The sequence below is a fragment of the Vicia villosa genome, linkage group LG3 (genome assembly GCF_029867415.1).
Source record: "Vicia villosa cultivar HV-30 ecotype Madison, WI linkage group LG3, Vvil1.0, whole genome shotgun sequence".
Classification (NCBI taxonomy): Eukaryota; Viridiplantae; Streptophyta; class Magnoliopsida; order Fabales; family Fabaceae; genus Vicia; species Vicia villosa.
The window spans coordinates 189,508,235-189,528,559 of record NC_081182.1 but is presented as its reverse complement, the minus strand read 5'-3'; the positions used below and the strand labels follow the sequence as shown (position 1 = coordinate 189,528,559).

Sequence of the window (20,325 nt, the reverse complement as noted above, 5' to 3'; positions counted from 1 at the left end):
AAATGAACAAATATGGTTAATTATGGCGCAAGAGTTGCAAGAGAATTATTCGACATAAGCAAAAGACTTCTTTGCTCACCTTGGGGATTACCAAGGTTAATGGCAGCGTTGAAGGAGTTGAAATCAGAAGTAGTTGTTCCAATATCATCCTGCAATCATAAGGTGACGTTAACTTAATCATTCGAAATAAGATTCATAGAAATGATTATGTTGTAAAGCCTAGATACCTTAGCTGTATTAGTGGCTGGACTTGAATTGTGGCTTTCCATCACGAGAGCATTACTAGTGGCTTTTAAAGGCGATTCTTCAGAAGACACCTTATCACTCGAAGAGGTAATCTTCGAAGACCCGGGTCCTTTCCCTTTGCCCACAGGAGTGGTGACCTTCTGTTTCTTTTTATGCCCTTGCCTGGTACGAGGGGGAGACTTGTCATCCCCATCCGAAGCAACGTCTGGAGTAGTAGTTGGAAGAACTTTTCGCTTCAAAGGCATTGGAGGCTTCGAACTCTGAAAAGTGAAAAGGAGAAAAATAAGCGTTATCCGTAAGACATGCAAGTTGGAATTTGAAATGTGTGTGTACCGTGGGTTTCGCGTCAGTCGTAATAGAATCGCTCCCACTTGGCTTATTGCTCTTCGAGGCCTCAGAATCTTTCTACGCAGGAGTTGCTTTAACCTTTCTCTTTTGAGCAACAGCTGTAACAAAGATTGGAATTAGTATCTCGATAAGAGAAAGAAGAGTCAGTCTAAAGATTAACTAGACCCAAACCTTCGGGTATTGGAGTCAAAACACGAACGTGTTCAAGATCTATATGAAGATGCCCTTTGAAAGTATCCAGGGTATGCTTAGTCGGGACCACTCGTTCAGCGCGTTTTTTGGTACTCTCTCGAAGAATTTTGAGAGCATTCCCACACACGAACCAGTCTGGGAAGGGAGGACTTAAAGCCACACCAAAATCAGCACTTGGTAGTGGAGGGAATTTTGGAGGATTAAGTTTAAATGCCACTTCATAACGTAGTTCTGGTCGAACAGATGGGGGCAATTTCAACTTATCCAGTTTTGCAGAAAACTTTTCACGTAAAATAACAGCAGCTTCGCGAACGGTCCGACTAAGATCATCAGGCCTGTAAATAGTTTCAAAGAACTTTTGAAAAGCTTGGATTTCTTTAATGTGAGTTGAGGTACCTTTGTGGAATTTATCCTGCACAGCAGTAAAAGCTTCAGTTAGTTCTCGAGTAAGGCCTTCGACATCATAGATTTGTGTGGTATAATAATCTGACCACCATTGTTGAAAATCTGGAGTGGAATAGAAAGCAGGAACGAAAGAGATAGGAGAAAGGGTGAAAACATCAGTGTATCTGGCTATCTTCGTATCACATTCATCTTCAGTTAGGTATAAAGTACGGAAGCACATGTGGTTCCTTTTGTCATACAGACACTTGGGCTTCACTTGGACCAACCCAAACTATCTCGTCACAAGATTTGGCTGATAGCAAACGAGGATATATTGACCTTTGGAAGGTCGAAGGCGGTGATGGAATAACCTCGGGATAAGAAAAGCTTCCCAAATAGCCAAAGACTCAGCTTGGTGATCCGGAGATGTTGCAGGAAACTCTCGAGTAAACCATTCAGGACCTACAGCTCTTCGTACAAATGGAGCCATTGAAGAACTGAACTGGTAACGTTTAGCAAACATCATTACATATGCTAAGAAATGTTCACGAAGTTTCCCAGTTTCTTCTTTCGGGGTTAACAAGGCCAATCTAGTCCCTTCGACAGTTCGATTTTTTATTTCTGGAACTTCTTCGTTGACGACGCCCCAGAATGGGAGGTGAGCTTCGAAAGTGGCATTAAGCCACAATTGTAATAACCAGAAGGGACCAGCGAAAAGGAGAGATCCTGTTGTGTAAGACTTTACAAGGTCTACAGCTTCACCAAGGTTTTCGTAAAGAAATCCTAGAATCAATTGGCTCAGGTTCAGTTTCTTGCCATCATGTAACTGATTAGCCATGCAAAGATATCTTTTCGCTACTTGTATGGACCTGGAGCAGAAAACACACCTCGAAAGCCATAATGCCAGGAAAGCAATATGTTCTACGTCAGAGACTGCAACATTTGCCTGATCATGATATTGCTGGATGAAAGCAGTATAAGTGACTGTAGCTTCGTTGAAGTTGATAGTATCAACATCCAAGACATTAAGATCAAAGGTTTCACCAGTCGGTCGAAGCCCTGTGATGGCAGCTACATCGAAAAGGGTTGGAGTAATCATTCCACATGGAAGGTGAAAGGTATTGTGAGAAGCGTCCCAGAAATGGACTGATGCTACTAACATAGTTTGGTTATACTCTAAACCAGTCTTGGACAATTGAATTAGGTCATAAATCCCTAACTCTTGCCAGAAAGAAGCCTTCTGTTTCTCCACTTTGGCTAACCAAGAATAGTACAGTTCGGGATCTTTTGCTAAAGGGATTGACCTAAAAACCTTCACAAAGTTGGTTACATAATCTAACCTAATTTTCTCTAAGGCCACGGGAGGCGCAGTCGAAGCCCCTTCTGAAGGGTTAGAATCCTCTGAGATTGGATTACCTTTATCGTCTATTTTTATCTTGCTAACTAGAGGCCTAGTCTTATAATACGCAGGAAAGAATTTATTTGGTGAACTATTTTCTCCTGGTAACGGACCCATGAAAGCACAAGTTTTTCCAGAAAGTTCAAAAGGGATGATTACCTGAGAAGCGTAAATGGCGCGTTCCTCCGCAGTATTCAGATTTGGTATGTATTCTTGGTTCCCCATTTGTATAGGTTTCTGAAGCTTCAGAACTGGTTGGAGAGCATTTGAAGAAAACGCCATTGAAAGATGTTTGATTTGAGGAAGAAGTTTGAAGGCAACTAAGTACGGTATTTTCTGAAAAGAGTTTGAAGGAATGGAACTGAAAGGAAAAAGAGAGGAAAAGACTAAGTATTTAAAGGTTTAATGGAAACCCTTTCAAATCTTTTGGGTAAAAAACTAAAGGACACGCGGCAGGTATTGATTTAATTCAACGGCGGTCGAATAGTCGCCAGCTCTATTCCTAGGATATAGGAGTAATGATCATAAAGTAAGGTCAAGACGTGGGAGTGTAACTGTTGAGAAGACGTTTTTGAAAAGCGACAAGACATTTTGGAAATAGAGTCATAATTGATTATGACGTCAATTATTAGTCTCGGGACTCTAAGAAAGCAAAACGAAATCCCATCATGGCAAGAAACGCCCATTTCTCTCGTTTGTCGAAACAGGCATTTATTGGGGGCAATTTGTTAGCTGGAAATTTCGTTTAAGAAGTTGATCTTCGAAGGTTTCAAGTTCGAAGAATGATGGTTACTGATGACCATCTTCGAGGATTTAAAAAATGGCTACTGATGGCCATGCTTCAAGAAAATGTCTAAGTTGGAACGAAGGAGAGAAGTATCGAAGCTAACACGGAAGATATCTTTGCCAAGACTTAGACATTTCACGGAAAATTACATGAAGTACTGAAGCTTAATGTATTTCCGTAACATTTTCGAATATAACTATATGGCCACATGTCGAAAAGGACTTGAGCGGGAAGATTTGAATTGCGAAACGGTTTCTATAAACTGCACATAGACAGATGGCATCCCCAGAGTTCTCGTGGATAACGTGGCATTAGATTATTGTATGACCGTTAGGGTCAAATTTAGTATAAATAGGAGTCTTAATGATAGGATTTCGTGTGTTCATTTTGTACAAATCACTCACATATCGCTCAAGTATCAAGTGTTAAGAGAAAGAGTTCGCTGAGAAATGTACGTATGACACCACCAATTTGAATACATGTGTATTTACTTTTATCAAATGTCTTTTCGATTTCTTTACTTTCCTTTCCTTGTTTAAACTTTTACTTTCGAAGTCATTTAATTTCATGCACATTACTTTCCTGCAATTTATATTCTTGCGACTTACATTCTTGCATGTTAATTTTCTTGCAATTTACATTATCGCAATTTACATGTTTTCTTATTACGATTTATGCGTCGAAGTTACACTAACTCATATAACCAGCGTTATATCGAATGATTAGTCATTTGAACATGAATTTCTCGAAATCAAAACAAACAGGTATGAACCAAATCACATCAATAAACCTTTCATTTGACCATGTCCTAGGATCAATCTAGTCGATCCTGCGAGTAACCAAATCATATTTATTATAGTTTGGAGGACTAGCGGTTGTTTACCGGAAATCACCGTAAACAGGGTGTCACCCACTACCGGGTTTAGGTGTCACCCACTACCGGATACCCACTACCGGGTTTGGGTGTCACCCACTACCGGGTTTGGGTGTCACCCACTACCGGGTTTGGGTGTGATATGGGTGTGAGTGTTATTTAACCACCCGAACAACATTTGATTGAGTAAAGGACTCTAGTAAAAACTTTGTAACATTAAATAAATAAATAAATTTAAAGATTTAAAATATCCCAAAAATTAAAAAACGGAAGATTAGAAAATAATCACTACCAGAAAACCTTGATACAAATTTCTTTCATCTATACAAATAGAACAAAAACAAAGAAATTAAAAACAAAATCAAAATCACCAATTTTTTAATTTCTATATACATAAACATAATAAAATTAAATAATTTATCATCTCAACAAAGAAATTTTACTACTACCTAAGTTTCTTCATCTTCACCGCACTCATACATCGATCGAACAAGAAAAAGTTGATCCTCCAGATATTTATGCAACAACCCCTTCTCTTCCACCTCCTCATCATAACAACAACCTTCCTCGCACCGCCGAAGCCGATCGCCGGTGTCGTCGCCGGAGAACCGATTAACGATTTTCCTCTAGATATGGCGTCGGAGGCAGATTTCCGTGATACATAGAAAAGGAAACGTGACGAAGAGGAAGATGAGGAGGAACGGTGAGCTCAATTCTAAAGCCTCATATTGTTAGATTAATGTTGTTATAGGCTTTTGATTTTCTTTGGTTCTCTTGGCTCTTGGATTGACTGGATCCTAGCGATCGCCGTGTACTCAATTGTTTTTTTGGATTTATCAAATATATTTCTTCCAAAAAAAAATTCATATTAAAATAACTTGCAAAATATAATTTTTTTATAATATCAATAAATTAAAAATAATATTTAATTTTTTTAAATAATATCAAATATATAAAAATATGAATAACAAAGTTATACCTACCATTTTTTTAATTTTCGTAAAATATTTCCTAGAATTTTAAAATAAAAAACAAAATGAACACAATATTATTTTCTAGATATCATATGATAAATAGTTTCAATTCATAATCGTTTTGTTATTTAAAATTATCAATTATCAATATTATTATCAAATTTAAAAAACTGTATTATTTTAAGGATAAATTTATACAAAGCACATGCCGACCAAAACCGTTAGAATTTCCTCACGTCTTTTTGTTAAATTTTCTGAAAAAATTTCTAAATATCTTTTTCCCATAATCAATTTCTCAAAAATGATAAAAGAAAAGGTGCCGAAATCTAAAACCAATATCAAAATTTACCATCTAAAAATTAAAGATGGCAAATAAATCCAAACCCGCAAGGCTCACCCGCACCCGAATCAGCCAGGGGTGTCACCCCGCACCCGAATCAGTTAGGGGTGACCGATAGGGGTCACCCCTAACCCGATAGGGGTCACCCCTAATCCGATAGGGGTCACCCCTAACCCGATAGGGGTCACCCCTAACCCGATAGGGGTCACCCCTAACCCGATAGGGGTCACCCCTAACCCGATAGGGGTCACCCCTAACCCGATAGGGGTCACCCCTAACCCGATAGGGGTCACCCCTAACCCGATAGGGGTCACCCCTAACCCGATAGGGGTCACCCCTAACCCGATAGGGGTCACCCCTAACCCGATAGGGGTCACCCCTAACCCGATAGGGGTCACCCCTAACCCGATAGGGGTCACCCCTAACCCGATAGGGGTCACCCCTAACCCGATAGGGGTCACCCCTAACCCGATAGGGGTCACCCCTAACCCGATAGGGGTCACCCCTAACCCGATAGAGGTCACCCCTAACCCGATAGAGGTCACCCCTAACCCGATAGGGGTCACCCCTAACCCGACATTAAATAAATAAATTTAAAGAACTAAAATATCACAAAATTTAAAAAACGGAATATTAAAGAAAAAACACTACCAGAAAACCTCAATACAAATTTCTTTCATCTATACAAATAGAACAAAACAAAGAAATAAAAATCAAAATCAAAATCACCAATTTTTTAATTTCTATATACATTAACATAATAAAATTAAATAATTTATCATCTCAACAAAGGAATTTTACTACTACCTAAGTTTCCAGAATCTTCTTCATCAAATTCTTCATCTTCACCACACTCATACATCGATCGAACAAGAAAAAGTTGATCCTCCAGATATCTATGCAACAACCCCTTCTCTTCCACCTCTTCATCATAACAACATCCTTCCTCGCACCGCCGAAGCCGATCGCCGGCGTCATCGCCGGAGAACCGATTCACGATTTTTCTCCAGATACGGCGTCGGAGGCAGATTTCCGTTATACAGAGAAAAGGAAACGTGACGAAGAGGAAGACGAGGAGGAACGGTGAACAGAGGAGGAGGAAGAGGTATCGGATCCGGCGGTTTCGAAGCCATGAGATCGCGGAATAGAGGACGGAGGTTAGTGTGAAAGGCTGATTCGGAGGGGAGATTGCGGTTACGATTCGGTTGCGTCGTGGATCGTTACCGTTACCGTGGTTATAGGGTTGGAGGATTGAAGAGAAAACGGCGTCGTTTAACGGTGGTGGATTTGTGCCACCGCGAGGGTGAGTTACTTTGTTGTGCATAAGAGTTTTGGATTTCGTGAGTGGAGTGCATGTGATGTTGACTGTGAATCTGTGATGCTTTTGCCTTGTGTTTGTGAGTTGTTTGCTTTTGGAAAATTGAAATTCAACTTCTCTTTTAGATTATAAAACTGTTTTTCAGTTGGTTTGAGACTCAGATTGGGCTTTTTGGGGTTAGGTGTTCTTTGTAATAAAAAAGTTAAGATTGGGCTGTTGTTGTAAGGTTTAAGAAAATTTTAAAAAAGAATATTCTTTTTTGTTTAATAATCTCCAAATTTTAATATTGACTTTTTTTTAAAGAATCTTTTTGGGCGTATTTTTATAGGGAGAGTTTTTTTTTTTTTCCTTTTTGGTTTAAAATTTCCAATTAATGAAAAAAAACATACTTATGATTTTAGGTTGAGTAAAAAATATATTAAATTATAATATTAGTCCTCCTATTTTGTTTTTAAATACTTTTGGTCTCTCATTCCCACATTGGCTTCAAAAACTATTATGTGTCAAAGTTTAAAATACGTTTTTGGTCCGCATCCTCACTTGAGTATGAGTTATATATTTTAAAAAGTGACACATAAGTGTTTTTTTTAGCAAAAATGGGGAAGAGAGATCAAAAATGTTTAAAAACAAAATAGTCTTCTGTATTTTTTTTTCTAAATTACAGTTTTGGTCTTCTTATTTTAGCGTTTTCACTCTTATGTATATTAAAAATATTTACTTTTTTTAATATGAAAATACTTTTATGCATTATTATTATAAAATATTTTACACGGTCAGCATATCACAACTATTTCTAAGTGATATTTTATTTAAAGTTAAATAAAAAGTCAAATATATATAAAAAATTTATTAACTATGATTTATTGAAAGTGTAAAATGTTGTCGATGTATTTCTATTAAACTCTTACCATATACTTATCATATTTATTATTTAATTTGTTTTTAAGAATTTTGAATTAAAAAAGATTCTTTAATTTAAAATACAAAGACCATATTTTGTTTGAAAAGATGATTTTTGACATATTGTGTTTTTGATTTTTCAATTTCACTACAAGGATTTTTCTAGAACCATGTGTTGGAATACTTCTAACTCCTTTGAAAACACACTAAATCATTTTATAGTCGATTTTTATTTCTCATTATTTTATTAAAAATGGAAATAAAATAGAATATAGACCAAAATATTTAAGAGTGTGTTTGGATTGATAGTGGACATAATTGATTTTAATAGAATTGCGTTTAATAAACAAATCTATAATATAAGAAAATTTATGGCTCTGGAAAAGATCAAATTAACCTTTCTTCTTTACCCTCCACCTCACTGGTTTGGGGGTAAATTGTGTCCAAAATTTACTTTTTCTAACCAATGTGTACTTTTGGTTTCAATTTAATTTTAGTTACATAGAGTTGTTCTCTTTTTCACATGTTTGTTTAACTGGTAGTTGAAATGAGACAATAAATCACTTTTCCAAAGTACACATACTTTGAAAAGCAAAAATTTGGTCTTCCCACTTCCCCGTGCGTGTACCAGAGCTTTCTATGCATTTTGAAAAATTGAAACCTAATTTCACTATCTTATGGAACTGTGCCACTTTTCTTTCACCTGCTAATGTCACTTCCTGAACCACGGGTCTGTACGACGAAACACATTTGGACCCTATTTTTTTTATATCACATCTTCATTGTTTTGAAGCATAGTTTCTCTGCCTTCAAGAACTTCTACTGCTTCTTCTCTCCTCTTTGCTTCCTTGAACGATTTTCGGAACAAAAGAAATGGCGAGACCGTTTGAGGAACTGAAACACATTAACGACTCAAAGGAGCTGTGGAAAATTGCTGTTCGAATCCATCACAAATGGACCGTTGTTTCGAAGAACAAGGAACATTTTGAGATGATACTATGCGATAAAGAGGTAAGTTTTATTTATGTTGCTGTTGTGACCCATCTATTTTAATGGTTTGTTGATTTATTTTACAGTTGTGACTCTGTGTTGTGGGTTTTTTTTTCACAAGTTCATGGTTTTTGAAGAAGATGGTTTAGAAACGGTTCTTTTAAAAGTTTCAGCGATAAACATAGTTCATGGTTTTCTTTATGAAGATTTATGTTCCGATAGTTATTTCATTTAACATGTTGTTTTGTTTGTGGTTTATAAGATATGGTTTATGCTTTCATGGATTTTAGGGTATTTCGGGTTCATGGTTTATGAACATGATGGTATAAAAATGCTTTATTTTAGAAGTTTAATTTGTTAACATAGAAAATGGTTTTTAGGTTTATGTTTCATGTTTTTTCTTTCTGGTATAACTGGGTTTAACTAATAGTTTTCAAACCATATACCATATTTGGAAGAAAACATTCTGTATTGGAACCATTTTCAAATCTGTCATGAATCCTCTGTTTGCAATGGTTTATGGTTTATGTTTGATTTTGAAACTATGGTTTATGTTTGATTTTGAAAGACTTCATTTTTTGCATTTCAGGGATGTGATATTCAATGTAGAGTTCCTACTAGCTTTTGATTCGGTGTTGATGGTCAATAGCACATATACAATATCTAACTTCCAGGTATCCTTGAATGATATGTTGTTCAAACCTACCGAACACAAATTCCTGTTGACTTTCACTGGTGGCACTTCTGTAACTGACATAAACAAGCATGACATACCTCCTAAACCCCTGAACTTCACACCTTTTGCTGAAATTCTAACTGGGAAATGGAAGAAGGATGTTTTAATAGGTCTGCATTATTTTTCCTCCTTTTACTAATCCATTTTTAAGCATTCAAAGATAAATATTATATATGGTATTTCATGATTTCCTCAGATGTCATAGGAATGGTCTCGGAAATTGGCTACACCCAGATTCAAGCTGGAAACAAGAAGCAACAGATAAATTTGGTCTTGAAGGATTTATGGTAAGTATGCAATATATGTTTTTCATACCATCTTTGCAATTCTTTAATTTGACATTATGTTCTTTATATGTGTAGCAATAACATCCTTAATTGTACATTGTGGGAAGGATACGCTATGCAGTTTCATGAATTCCAAAAACAAAGAAAAGATCTTTCTTCACCAACTGTTATTGTTTTGCAATTCGCTAAAGTAAAAGAGGAAGGTCTCTTGTCTTTTCTTTTTCTTGATCGCCACGTTTAGCTATCCATTGTCCATATCGTGACCCTTCATTTAACCAATTTATCTTACATTACATGTTTCATTATTCGTAGGAAAATATCCTGTGTGTGTTTCAAACACATTTAATGTAACTATGTTGCACATCAATGATGACCTTCCTGAAATTAAGGAATTCTTTAACAGGTTTGTCACTATAGCATATAACTTATTTCTCTTTTCATGCCAACTGCAAATCTATAACATGTTTTCTATTTCTTAATCATGTATTCTTCTTTTCTGGTAGTATCCCAAAACTTGGATTGGGAGATACATCCATGTCTCAACTGTCTCAGACATCTGGAAGTTCACAGATGACCCCGTACGACAAGTTTATGCATAAGGCTGTCGTTCTCCCACTGTGTGATATTATAAAGCTAAATACTGTGCGTGCTATCCCACTGATACACTTTCATTTTTTTTATGGCACTCATGATTTTAATTTTTCTAACTAGCCAATCTCATTATATGCATTCTTTCCCATCTGTCAATATGTTCACGTACTAGACCACACAATGTGTCACCGTTGGTAAAATCAAACAACTAAAAGCTGCACAAGGGGGTTGGTATTACCTCGCATGCCATGCTTGTCCAAAGTTTGCCAAAGGAGATCAACCACCTTATGTTTGTGGTGCCGGACATGCTACGGAAACTGAGATTTTAAGGTTGCATCTATTTATTCATATAACAGATTATTTACTTGCTCCTACTTCATCATGAAGTTATTTATTAAACATTCATTACACTTTCATAGGTATAGAATTCTCATTGATGTTATCAACAATGGATGTCGAGCTACATTTGTTCTATGGGACCGGGAGTGCACAGAACTACTGGAAGTTACAGCAGCTCAGATGCGTAACACCCTTCTTGAGGTGGGATTTTATGAGTTTTTTCAATCGTTATTTTTTATGTATTTTGCAAGTATGTTGCAAGTATGCTAATACTTTGCTATTTCGTATAGGCTGGTGTAACAAACCCATTGGAATATCCTGTAGCACTGGATCGTTTAGTTGGGCTGAAGTTGGGATTTATGGTCAAATGGCAACCTGATTGGGATAACGGGACAGTTGTTTCTATATACAGGGATGAAGCTGTCATGAAGCTGTCATGTCTCCATCAACTAGGTTAATCGACTTCTGGTTTCGACGCAACCATTTCTTTGTGACTACACGAGGAAAAGGCTGCAACAGACATTAACAGATTTGCATTATGATATATATAGACGTCCAGAAATGCAACAAACCAATATTTTTCGACAAAAATTATATGTCCACAGCTAATACCATAACATTCTTGCTTGAAATGTATCCAAAATCTATCTCCTTCTCCCATTTATATTCCCTTGCCTCTTCTTCGTCATCGGAACTACAAAAACAAAATTTCGGCCAAAAATCTTATTCATACAACTCTAATAATATTTTCAAAATAACATTATAGATCTCAAATATACCTTGCATGCACTATTACAAAGCTATAATACATCATGGAATTAGAATCAAGCACAAAACAAATATCGATTTCGGAACAAGAACTTTTTATTATTTTTCCATTCAATGCAGGGTATATGAAGTCATGCAACCACTTTTTTTACCTGCTACTGTCAGAAGATATACTAATGTACGACCGACTTGGTATGGCTTTCTCAGTGGAAACACCGGTGGTAACGCCTTTCACATTTTTTCCTCCGATATCACCATGGCGCGATTTTGGATCTTTCGGTGTTAACGGACTCTTGCCGGTGTCCGCCCGTTTCTTTGCCACAAGCGGTTTTGTCTGTGTTTTCATCCTCTGAGCATCATCCTTGGTCCTACTTGATGATCTGACGAAAAACAAATACATCAATGCAAGGAAATACTCAGTATGTGTCCAAAATATTGTTAAACAGCTTGACGGTACAAATAACATTCGAGCCATATGAACTCAACTTACCCGATGAAGCTCAAACCAGCAAACTGTGAGGCCATCTCGATCAACGACTCTTTTCCCACTGACAAAATGTTCGCGACCCTTACCAAAAGCCTTTTCCTCTCACCACTAGCTAACGTTACAACTTTTTTATCCTTTCTGTGTTTACTTATATAACATAGATATGGGCTCAACGTAAAAATATTGGCCCAATGCAATAACCATAAACCCATAAGTTGTGGTTCCAATGCAATAACCCTACCTTTGAGCCTTCCTAATATAAATGCCCAATTAATGTCACACGTTTTGATCTTTTCAAAATTTTAACCACTTCTAAAATTACGTTTTTTTACCACATTTATTTTCTAGCTTATTTAATTGACATTAAATTTGATCAGTATACCTCAATAACGGTTAATAATCTATTGTCTTTATAAATTATATTTCAAATAATACACCTGAATGATATAAAACTTAACCAAATATTTTCTTGAAAACTTCAATTCTTTCAAATTATAATTATTCTAATTATAGGAATATATCAAATAATGTGTAGATATAAAATACCCTTTTTTTATTCTTCAACTACTTTTTTAACATATAATAACTTCTTTCCAACTTCCACCATTTCTTAGATTTTTTTACTTTAGAATTATTTAAAAGACAATTTATTTCTTACCCAACAATGCGTATCAAAGACCTGAACCCGTGCGTAGGCACGAGTTTCCCGCTAGTTTATAAATGAAGAGAGCAAGATAAATTTCCTTACTTCGGAGGAAAAATAAATAAAATTAAAATAAAGAGTTACATTTTTGTCTCTAAATTAAACTTTTCTATAACAAATATTTATTTAATATTTATTTATTTATTAGTGACAAATATATATATATATATATATATATATATATATATATATATATATATATATATATATATATATATATATATATATATATATATATATAATTCAAAATATTTTTATTTTACGTAACAAAAATAAAATTATTAAATATATTCAAATAATAAAAATAAAAAAAAAGCATAAAACGCTGTATAAATATTTGGTCAAAACAAATAATGGCAAGAGAAGTGATAATAAATTATTAAAGAAAATTTATAATGGATTGGCCCAATAAATAACCCTAATTTATTTTCCTGATATGTCACGTTGTACTCTTTCCCCTCCTCTTCTGCCAGCAGCTTGTATTGAACAATATTTTTTTTCCAATTAAACTTAATTTGTCTCTTTCATCTTCTCCATCTTTCTTTGTTCACACTTTTTTATGATATATAAAATTAAAAAAAATTCGTTATTTTAGCATTGACTTTTTGTTCTCTTTATTTTTAACTTTATAAAGGGTTAGCACTCCATTTTAAAATTTAGATTTTCGGTTCCCAAATTTTATTTCATTTGAGATTTTCAGGATTCCCTCCACTTGAATGTTTCATTAATGACGTGGCATATACAATGTGCTGTCAGGTCACTCAACCAAATGGAAAAGACTTTGAAAATCCCAAGTGAAGCAAAGATTGAGAACTGGAAATTGGGTTTTAAAATATACTAACACTTTCAAAGTTGAAAATAGGAGAAGCAAAAAGTGTAATTAAGTCTTTAGTATTTGATAGTAGATCTGGTGGATACAGGAAAATATTAATGAGATGAAACGTGTGGTAGTTCAAATATCAAATTTGATTATATTATTTTGGTGATTTTTGTAAGCAAAAATTTTAGAGTTGAAAGCTCGCTTATTTTCTTAGGTTTTTTTTTTAATGAGAAACACATATAACAATTATCCAATTTCTATTGTTCTAAACATTAAACATATAAATAATTATTCTTTTTTATTTTTAATTTACCACATAAATTTTCAAAAAAAAAATTATGAAATCTTATTCTTGATTAATAAGAGAATTATGATTTATTTAAAAAAAGTTACATAGTAAAAAGATTATATTATTTCTAAAAAAAATTAGAAAAATAAACTATTAAAGTGTTTAGCATATCTTACAGAATTTCTCATGACAGAGAGAAAGCTGAAAAAAAAAATACAAAATTATGATAATTGATATATTAACTAAAAATTCAACTATCCAAAAATAAAATATAAATTTACTTTTTCTTCTTCTTGCTTATTAAAAAAAAACTTTTTCTTCTTCTTGAATACAAATGAAGAGGAGTTTCTAAGTTTTCTTCAAAGAAGAACTTCTACAAAAAAAGTGAAGAAATGATAGATAAATTATATATATATATATATATATATATATATATATATATATATATATATATATATATATATATATGAGGAGGGATATTTTTACTCCAAGAGTAAGTTATCAACAGTTACTCCTCATCATGACCATTGATTCTTTTCAATTCAATGGTTAAAATTAATGAGTATTATTTTTCTCTCTCCATATTTAATTACTGATTAATTTTAACCATTGGATTGAAAAGAATCAATGGTCATGATGAGGAGTAAGTGTTGATAACTTACTCCTGGAGTAAGAATATCCCTCCTCTATATATATATATATATATATATATATATATATATATATATATATATATATATATATATATATATATATATATATATATATATATATATATATATATATATATATATATATATATATATATATAGGGGATGACTCAAGTGAGAACACTTGGTTATTATGAGAAATGAGAACAATGAATCACGACCATTAAATTTTGATTTGTTGATTTTAATGGTCTGGATTGGTTTCTATTTTTATGATCATTAATATTTATTTTAAATAAATATAAAAAGAGAAACCAATCCAAACCATTAAAATCAACAAATCAAAATTTAATGGTCGTGATTCATTATTCTCATTTCTCATAATAACCAAATGTTCTCACTTGAGTCGTCCCCATATATATATATATATATATATATATATATATATATATATATATATATATATATATAAGCCAAAAGTATACTGAATAATTTGAATTCAAAATAAGTAATGAGAGGGGAAAAATTAAAATTGAAGTAGCAGAAGGAGAGTTGATAGACATTGACAACAATAATATAAAGGTAGTCTTTTATCATATTTCCTGACACACATAAAGGAAGTTGGTTTCATCTGAAAACTGGAAATGTTGAAACTTGCTTTGTTAAAAGTGAATATAAAGTGTAACATGGTTTGCATTATCAGATCAACTTTTTTCTTTAAAAAGTGTAGTTTTAGTTTCAAAAGAACCAGAATGTGCAGCTGGTTGGAAATTAGTTGAGATAGACAAAAAATGCCCCCAATTTAATGTAGTGGCAGCCAAAGAAGATAGCGTAAATTGGTAATATCCAAAACAATTAAATTTCTTATACTATAGATTAAGAAATATTTAATTAAATTATTAATGTATAAATTATATGTTTATACATTGCATATGTACTAATTATACAATAAAAGTTAATTTAGTTTTATAGTTTTTGGACACATTGAAGTGCGTCTATCAAAATTAGAAGATATTTGTGTTGCACAACCTAAAGAAGCAAAATGTTAAGATGTATCGGAAATACACGGTCTAGTATAAAATTGTTATGACCAAAAACAAATGTTAGATTTTATTGTGAAATGACACTTAGTGATATCTTCAATTCATCTATCCATAGCCGAGATGACTCCTGCATTGGACGACGTGTCATATCTGCTTGATCTACCTACAAGTTGGTAATTTTTGGATCATACTCTGATTCATAGGGTTGAATCATAAGACATGTTGGTTGAGGAGTTATGAGCTTACCTTGGGGAGGCTGGAAAAAAAATTATGCAGATCAGGGGATATTATGCAAAGTTTAAATTATTAGGAACATTGTACATGCATCACTCTACATCCTTTATGTCTCATCAAAATAATGAAGAGTGCATATAGATTCACTAGTTATGTACGGTTATGTTGTATCTGATTGACACAAATAGAGTACAACATATACTAACATTGCATACTCGAAGTACTTCACTAACAAAAAAATTATCCTTAAGTATTCTCAAAAAGTACTATGTCTTGGTTACTTATACATCCAATTGAAATAAGTTCAAGACAAGTCCTAAACTGATATTTGAATGAGAGAGGATTTGAATGTCTGATAACTGGCACACTTTCCTCTTTAAACATCAGGAGTGGTTAGCATCATAGTGGGTGTGTCAAGGTGTGGGATGGACGTTGGATTAATCTGGACAATCAGCATAATAGTCGTGTGAGGGACTGCCTGCTCAACATGGTAAAAAAGTCTACTTGTTCTGCACTAAATGAAATGATGCTCCAATATTGAGCCTTCATCTTTTGGACCTTGTGGGAAGCCAAAGCAAATTCCCTTAAGCCCTTGTTTCTACTTTGCAGGGTGAGGGTTTGTAACATGTATCCTTACTGGGCCACGAAACCTGTGGACATGGAAGCTTTCGATGGGATATTGCCCTTCTTGGAAATAGGTGCATTTAATGCATTTCGTGTAAAAGGTGACGTTCTGTTGGAAATGACCAACACATCTCCATATTCTAGTCATTAATGATTTTTCTTCTTCTTTAGAGTACTTGAGTATTTTTTGAAAAATATTTTTAGGAAATCTCATTCGTTGGAGGTGCGCAGCGGATTGTACAATCCTCAATGTTCAAATAGGGTATAAAGGGATTTTTGAGGCATCATTTTCACCTTTTCCGCTATTAACAATCAACAAAATAGTTTTTCTGCTTCCTTTTCTCTTATTCTCTTTTTCTACGGTTTGTAAGATAGTGAACATTTTATCTCTAATCTTTTTCCCTAGAAAAATTCCTCTGTTGTTGATGTTTCCTTCTAAGGGCGACATTGGTTGAGCTTGCTTGCTTGCAAATTATATAAGAATTTTTTTCTTTCATAACATATTTAATCATGGAGATCATGTCAAACTCGACCAAGAATGCAAGTAAAATTTCAGGAGAATGGGTGGATGAGTGGATCTAGACATATTGGAGGTTATTTTCGCTTTGGTTCGTGGAGATGTTTTTGACCAAGCTTTGATTGACGTGGGTCCTTCAAGTGATTGAGGAATGTTCCCCCAGATGGAGATAAGTGTTGGAACAAGTTTGGTTCATAAACTAATCCTTGAAGTTTTGATGATAACAAATATTGTTGTATGGAGAACAATTTTGAAATATAACTATTGTTAAGTGTGCAGATCTAAATGATAACAATTCTGACTCTGAAGAAGTCAAGATTGAATACACCAATTATTAAGCTACACACACACACCATATATCTAGATCAGTAGAATCTAAAGACTAGAGAAGTTTGAAGATCTTTGAAGTAAGTAGCTCTGATGTAAGAGAATGACTTCAAACTCTGAACATGCTTCATCATCATATATCTGAAGCCTCTGATTCAAAGGGAAAATGTCTGAAAGAAGATCTTGAAGAAGCATCAAATCAAACATCTGGGTTATCTAGTCAATGCACCACAAGAATATATCCATAAGATATCTGAGATAAACTCTGACTATTTACGACTCTGATTTCTGAATTTCGAAGACTTACTCTAACCAAGCTTTATCATAACCTATCATAATCCTTTGACTCAAGTAGTTAATTATAAAGAAAAAGATAGTGACCTTGACCTTTGATCAAGCTTCATCTAATTCTATGAGAAGACTCAAAGTTATGAAGTTAGCTGTGAAGGGAAGATATGTGGAAACATTATAAAAGTACATGATCACATGACTATGTTGTTAGACTAGATTTGGTTCTGCAATCAATCTTTAAGTTTTAATGATAACAATACACATATTTTTTATGTAACAATTTTGTACTCTAATAGTTTCTTGAGTGTGCAGATTCACTATTTTGATTGATTAAGGATTGTAGTTCAGAAGATCATCAGAATAAGCGTTAACACACATCAGAAGAACTATTCATCTATTTTTGAAGTGACATCAGCAGTTCTAAAGAATGCTGAATGCTCATCAGAAAAGGATTTTCAAAGTGTTTCTAAAGATAAGCTACTATCAGATCAGAAGTCAAGATTTCAAGGCTCAGATAAGCTTTTGCTTCCAACTTAGAAATCAAGATGTGTCGTTCAGATAACCTGCTGCTTTCAACTCTGAAGACTTCATTCTAATTCTGAAGAATCAACTCTCTTGGGACGTCTACGTTACATGATCTCTTCCACGCCCTTTCTACTTCAGAATAAAAGTACATTTCAAAGAAGAATGATCTGAAACTTGCACTAGAAGCTTAATAGTAAAATAGTACACTTTCTTCTCCACTACTGCCAGGACGTATTATTTGAACGCGATTTTGGTGTGCTCTTTGTCCCCCACGATCTTTTTGGAATAATTACATCAGATGCAAGGAAAGCTACGACTTGTCCTTCTCAATGGTCATCTTTATGGGACTATAGATATGAGACACTCTCCATTAAAAATGGTGCCAATTCACTACTGAAGCTACTCAAGCGTTTCAAACTATTTCAAACTCAGCATACAACTTCAAAGAGAAAAGAAAAGAGAATGAAAGAAAAAGAAAATATTTAAAAGATTGTTCTAAGCACTCTATTGTGAGAAATCTATTTCTTAGAATCTCTAGAACATAAGAGTTATTGCTCATTATTTGTGTTATCATTTGTTCTTAAGTTTTTGTTTTGATCTGCTTACTTAAAAGCAATATCTTATAAACATTTCATTTGTAAATCTATTGAGATTTGTATTCCTCAAGTGACTAGGTTGTTAGTCTGTATAATTGAGAGGACTAAGGTGTATTTCTAGACTCTTAGAGGTCTTTTTATTCTTTCAAGATTAGTGGATTAGGTTCTTTTCTAAGGCGAAATCACCTTGGCGGGTGGACAAGATTAGGCTTTTCTAAGGTGAAATTGTATAAACCAAACGTGTCAATCTTCTATCTATTCTTATCTATCTCATTGATTGTGGTAAATATTTTTTCTAGAAGAAAACGTTTTGGAAACCAAATTCACACCCCCCTTTTCTTATGTTTTTCTCAACCTTCATACATTACAACATCCTATCGGCTACCCTGCGAGATTGGACAAAGGATTGTACACTATACAGTTACTGCTCTCACACGTCCCATCATTTATCCTAGTGCTGCAAGCGCCACTCTACTTTGATACTAGCCAACGTCTCCAACAACTATTTGTTGTGTGGATACTCAATCTTCCATTATTCAGCGAATCTATTTTCTTTATCTATTTAAAGAGAATTTGGAAGACTAATAACAAGATAAATAATATATACAAGAAAGTAAGAATAACAAAAAGATTGCAGAGATGTTAACTTGAAAAATATAATGCATAAAGTAAAGGAAAGTTGAAGAAGAAAAGAGTGTATAGATGTACAAGAGGAAGACGCACGCTGAAAAAATAGAACATATGTGCAAAAACATAGTGTCGCACGCTCACGAAAATGAACAGAGTCGCCACCAATATATTTATCCCATAAGGGAAAGGAATACCAGGAAACCTAACAAAGGGAGGAACAGGGTCTTGCGACCAGAGAATCAAGGTACGGGAGTCGGTTACGCAAGGGGAAGGTACTAGCACCCCTCGCGCCCATCGTACTCGATGGTATCCACCTATGTTTGTTTCTATCTAAAGGGTGTATAAATCTAAAGCTTAATTACTAAGGGAATGCATGCAAATGAAAGAAGAAGAAGCACGGGGAAAAAAAAGGTTTATAAATAGTTGTGCTCGCTTAGGCCCCGCGACCCAATGCCTACGTATCCTTTTCAGGAATCAGAGCGCCGTAGTTCGGCTCTTTAGTTTTTGTTTGTTTTTGTGTTTTTTAGTGGACGAAGTTACATTCGCACTCCGCTGCTCGACCTCTGGAGTCTTAAGCTGGGAATGGAGCGGAAATAACGTGTCCGATTAAAGAATGCCTCGGAGGCGAGATAGAGAAGAGAGTTTGAGCGTTTCGAGGAAATCCCTTAAGCAAGGGAAACTCGAGTTACTCTTTGGTTTGTGTTTTTTAGAGGTTGGGAACTTACGCCTGAATGGAACCCTTAAGCAAGGGAGCTCCAAGCACTCGAACATCCCTTAAGCAAGAGAAGTTACAAGCTTCCATTCCCTTTTTATTAGTCAAAGTATTTATTAGTCATTTTTTATGAGTTTTCTTGGTATTTTTTATGGGAAATTTATTTGGATATTGTTAGGTGTTTTAAAGTTGAAAAGGAAAAGAAACTAACCTAAGTATGAAGGGAATTTCTACCTAATGTTATCATGGTTTCTACCTAAGGTTAGGAATAAAAGAAACATGAAAATAAAGTCACAATTATAACTCATAAGTAAGATACATGAGCAAAATTGAGTAAGGATACAATGGTACAAAATTATACGCAAGCATGAAATAGCAAGTCGAAGATATAGTACAGAAATGAA

At 34.3% G+C, this 20,325-nt stretch overlaps 2 protein-coding genes across 2 annotated transcripts; one reads left to right on the top strand and one right to left on the bottom strand.

Moving 5' to 3' along the window:
* The first annotated feature begins 8,635 nt into the window (after positions 1–8,635).
* LOC131659576 (uncharacterized) lies at positions 8,636–10,016 on the top strand. The gene is made up of 6 exons (XM_058928748.1): positions 8,636–8,773; positions 9,015–9,075; positions 9,183–9,243; positions 9,342–9,598; positions 9,685–9,775; positions 9,851–10,016. The coding sequence occupies exons 1-6, from the start codon at positions 8,636–8,638 to the stop codon at positions 10,014–10,016; spliced, it is 774 nt and encodes a 257-aa protein (XP_058784731.1).
* Positions 10,017–11,128: 1,112 nt separating this feature from the next.
* LOC131659574 (uncharacterized) lies at positions 11,129–11,998 on the bottom strand. Its single transcript, XM_058928747.1, has 4 exons — positions 11,964–11,998; positions 11,626–11,853; positions 11,318–11,399; positions 11,129–11,215 (listed from the first exon to the last, which is right to left on the bottom strand). The coding sequence occupies exons 1-4, from the start codon at positions 11,996–11,998 to the stop codon at positions 11,129–11,131; spliced, it is 432 nt and encodes a 143-aa protein (XP_058784730.1).
* Positions 11,999–20,325: the final 8,327 nt, after the last annotated feature.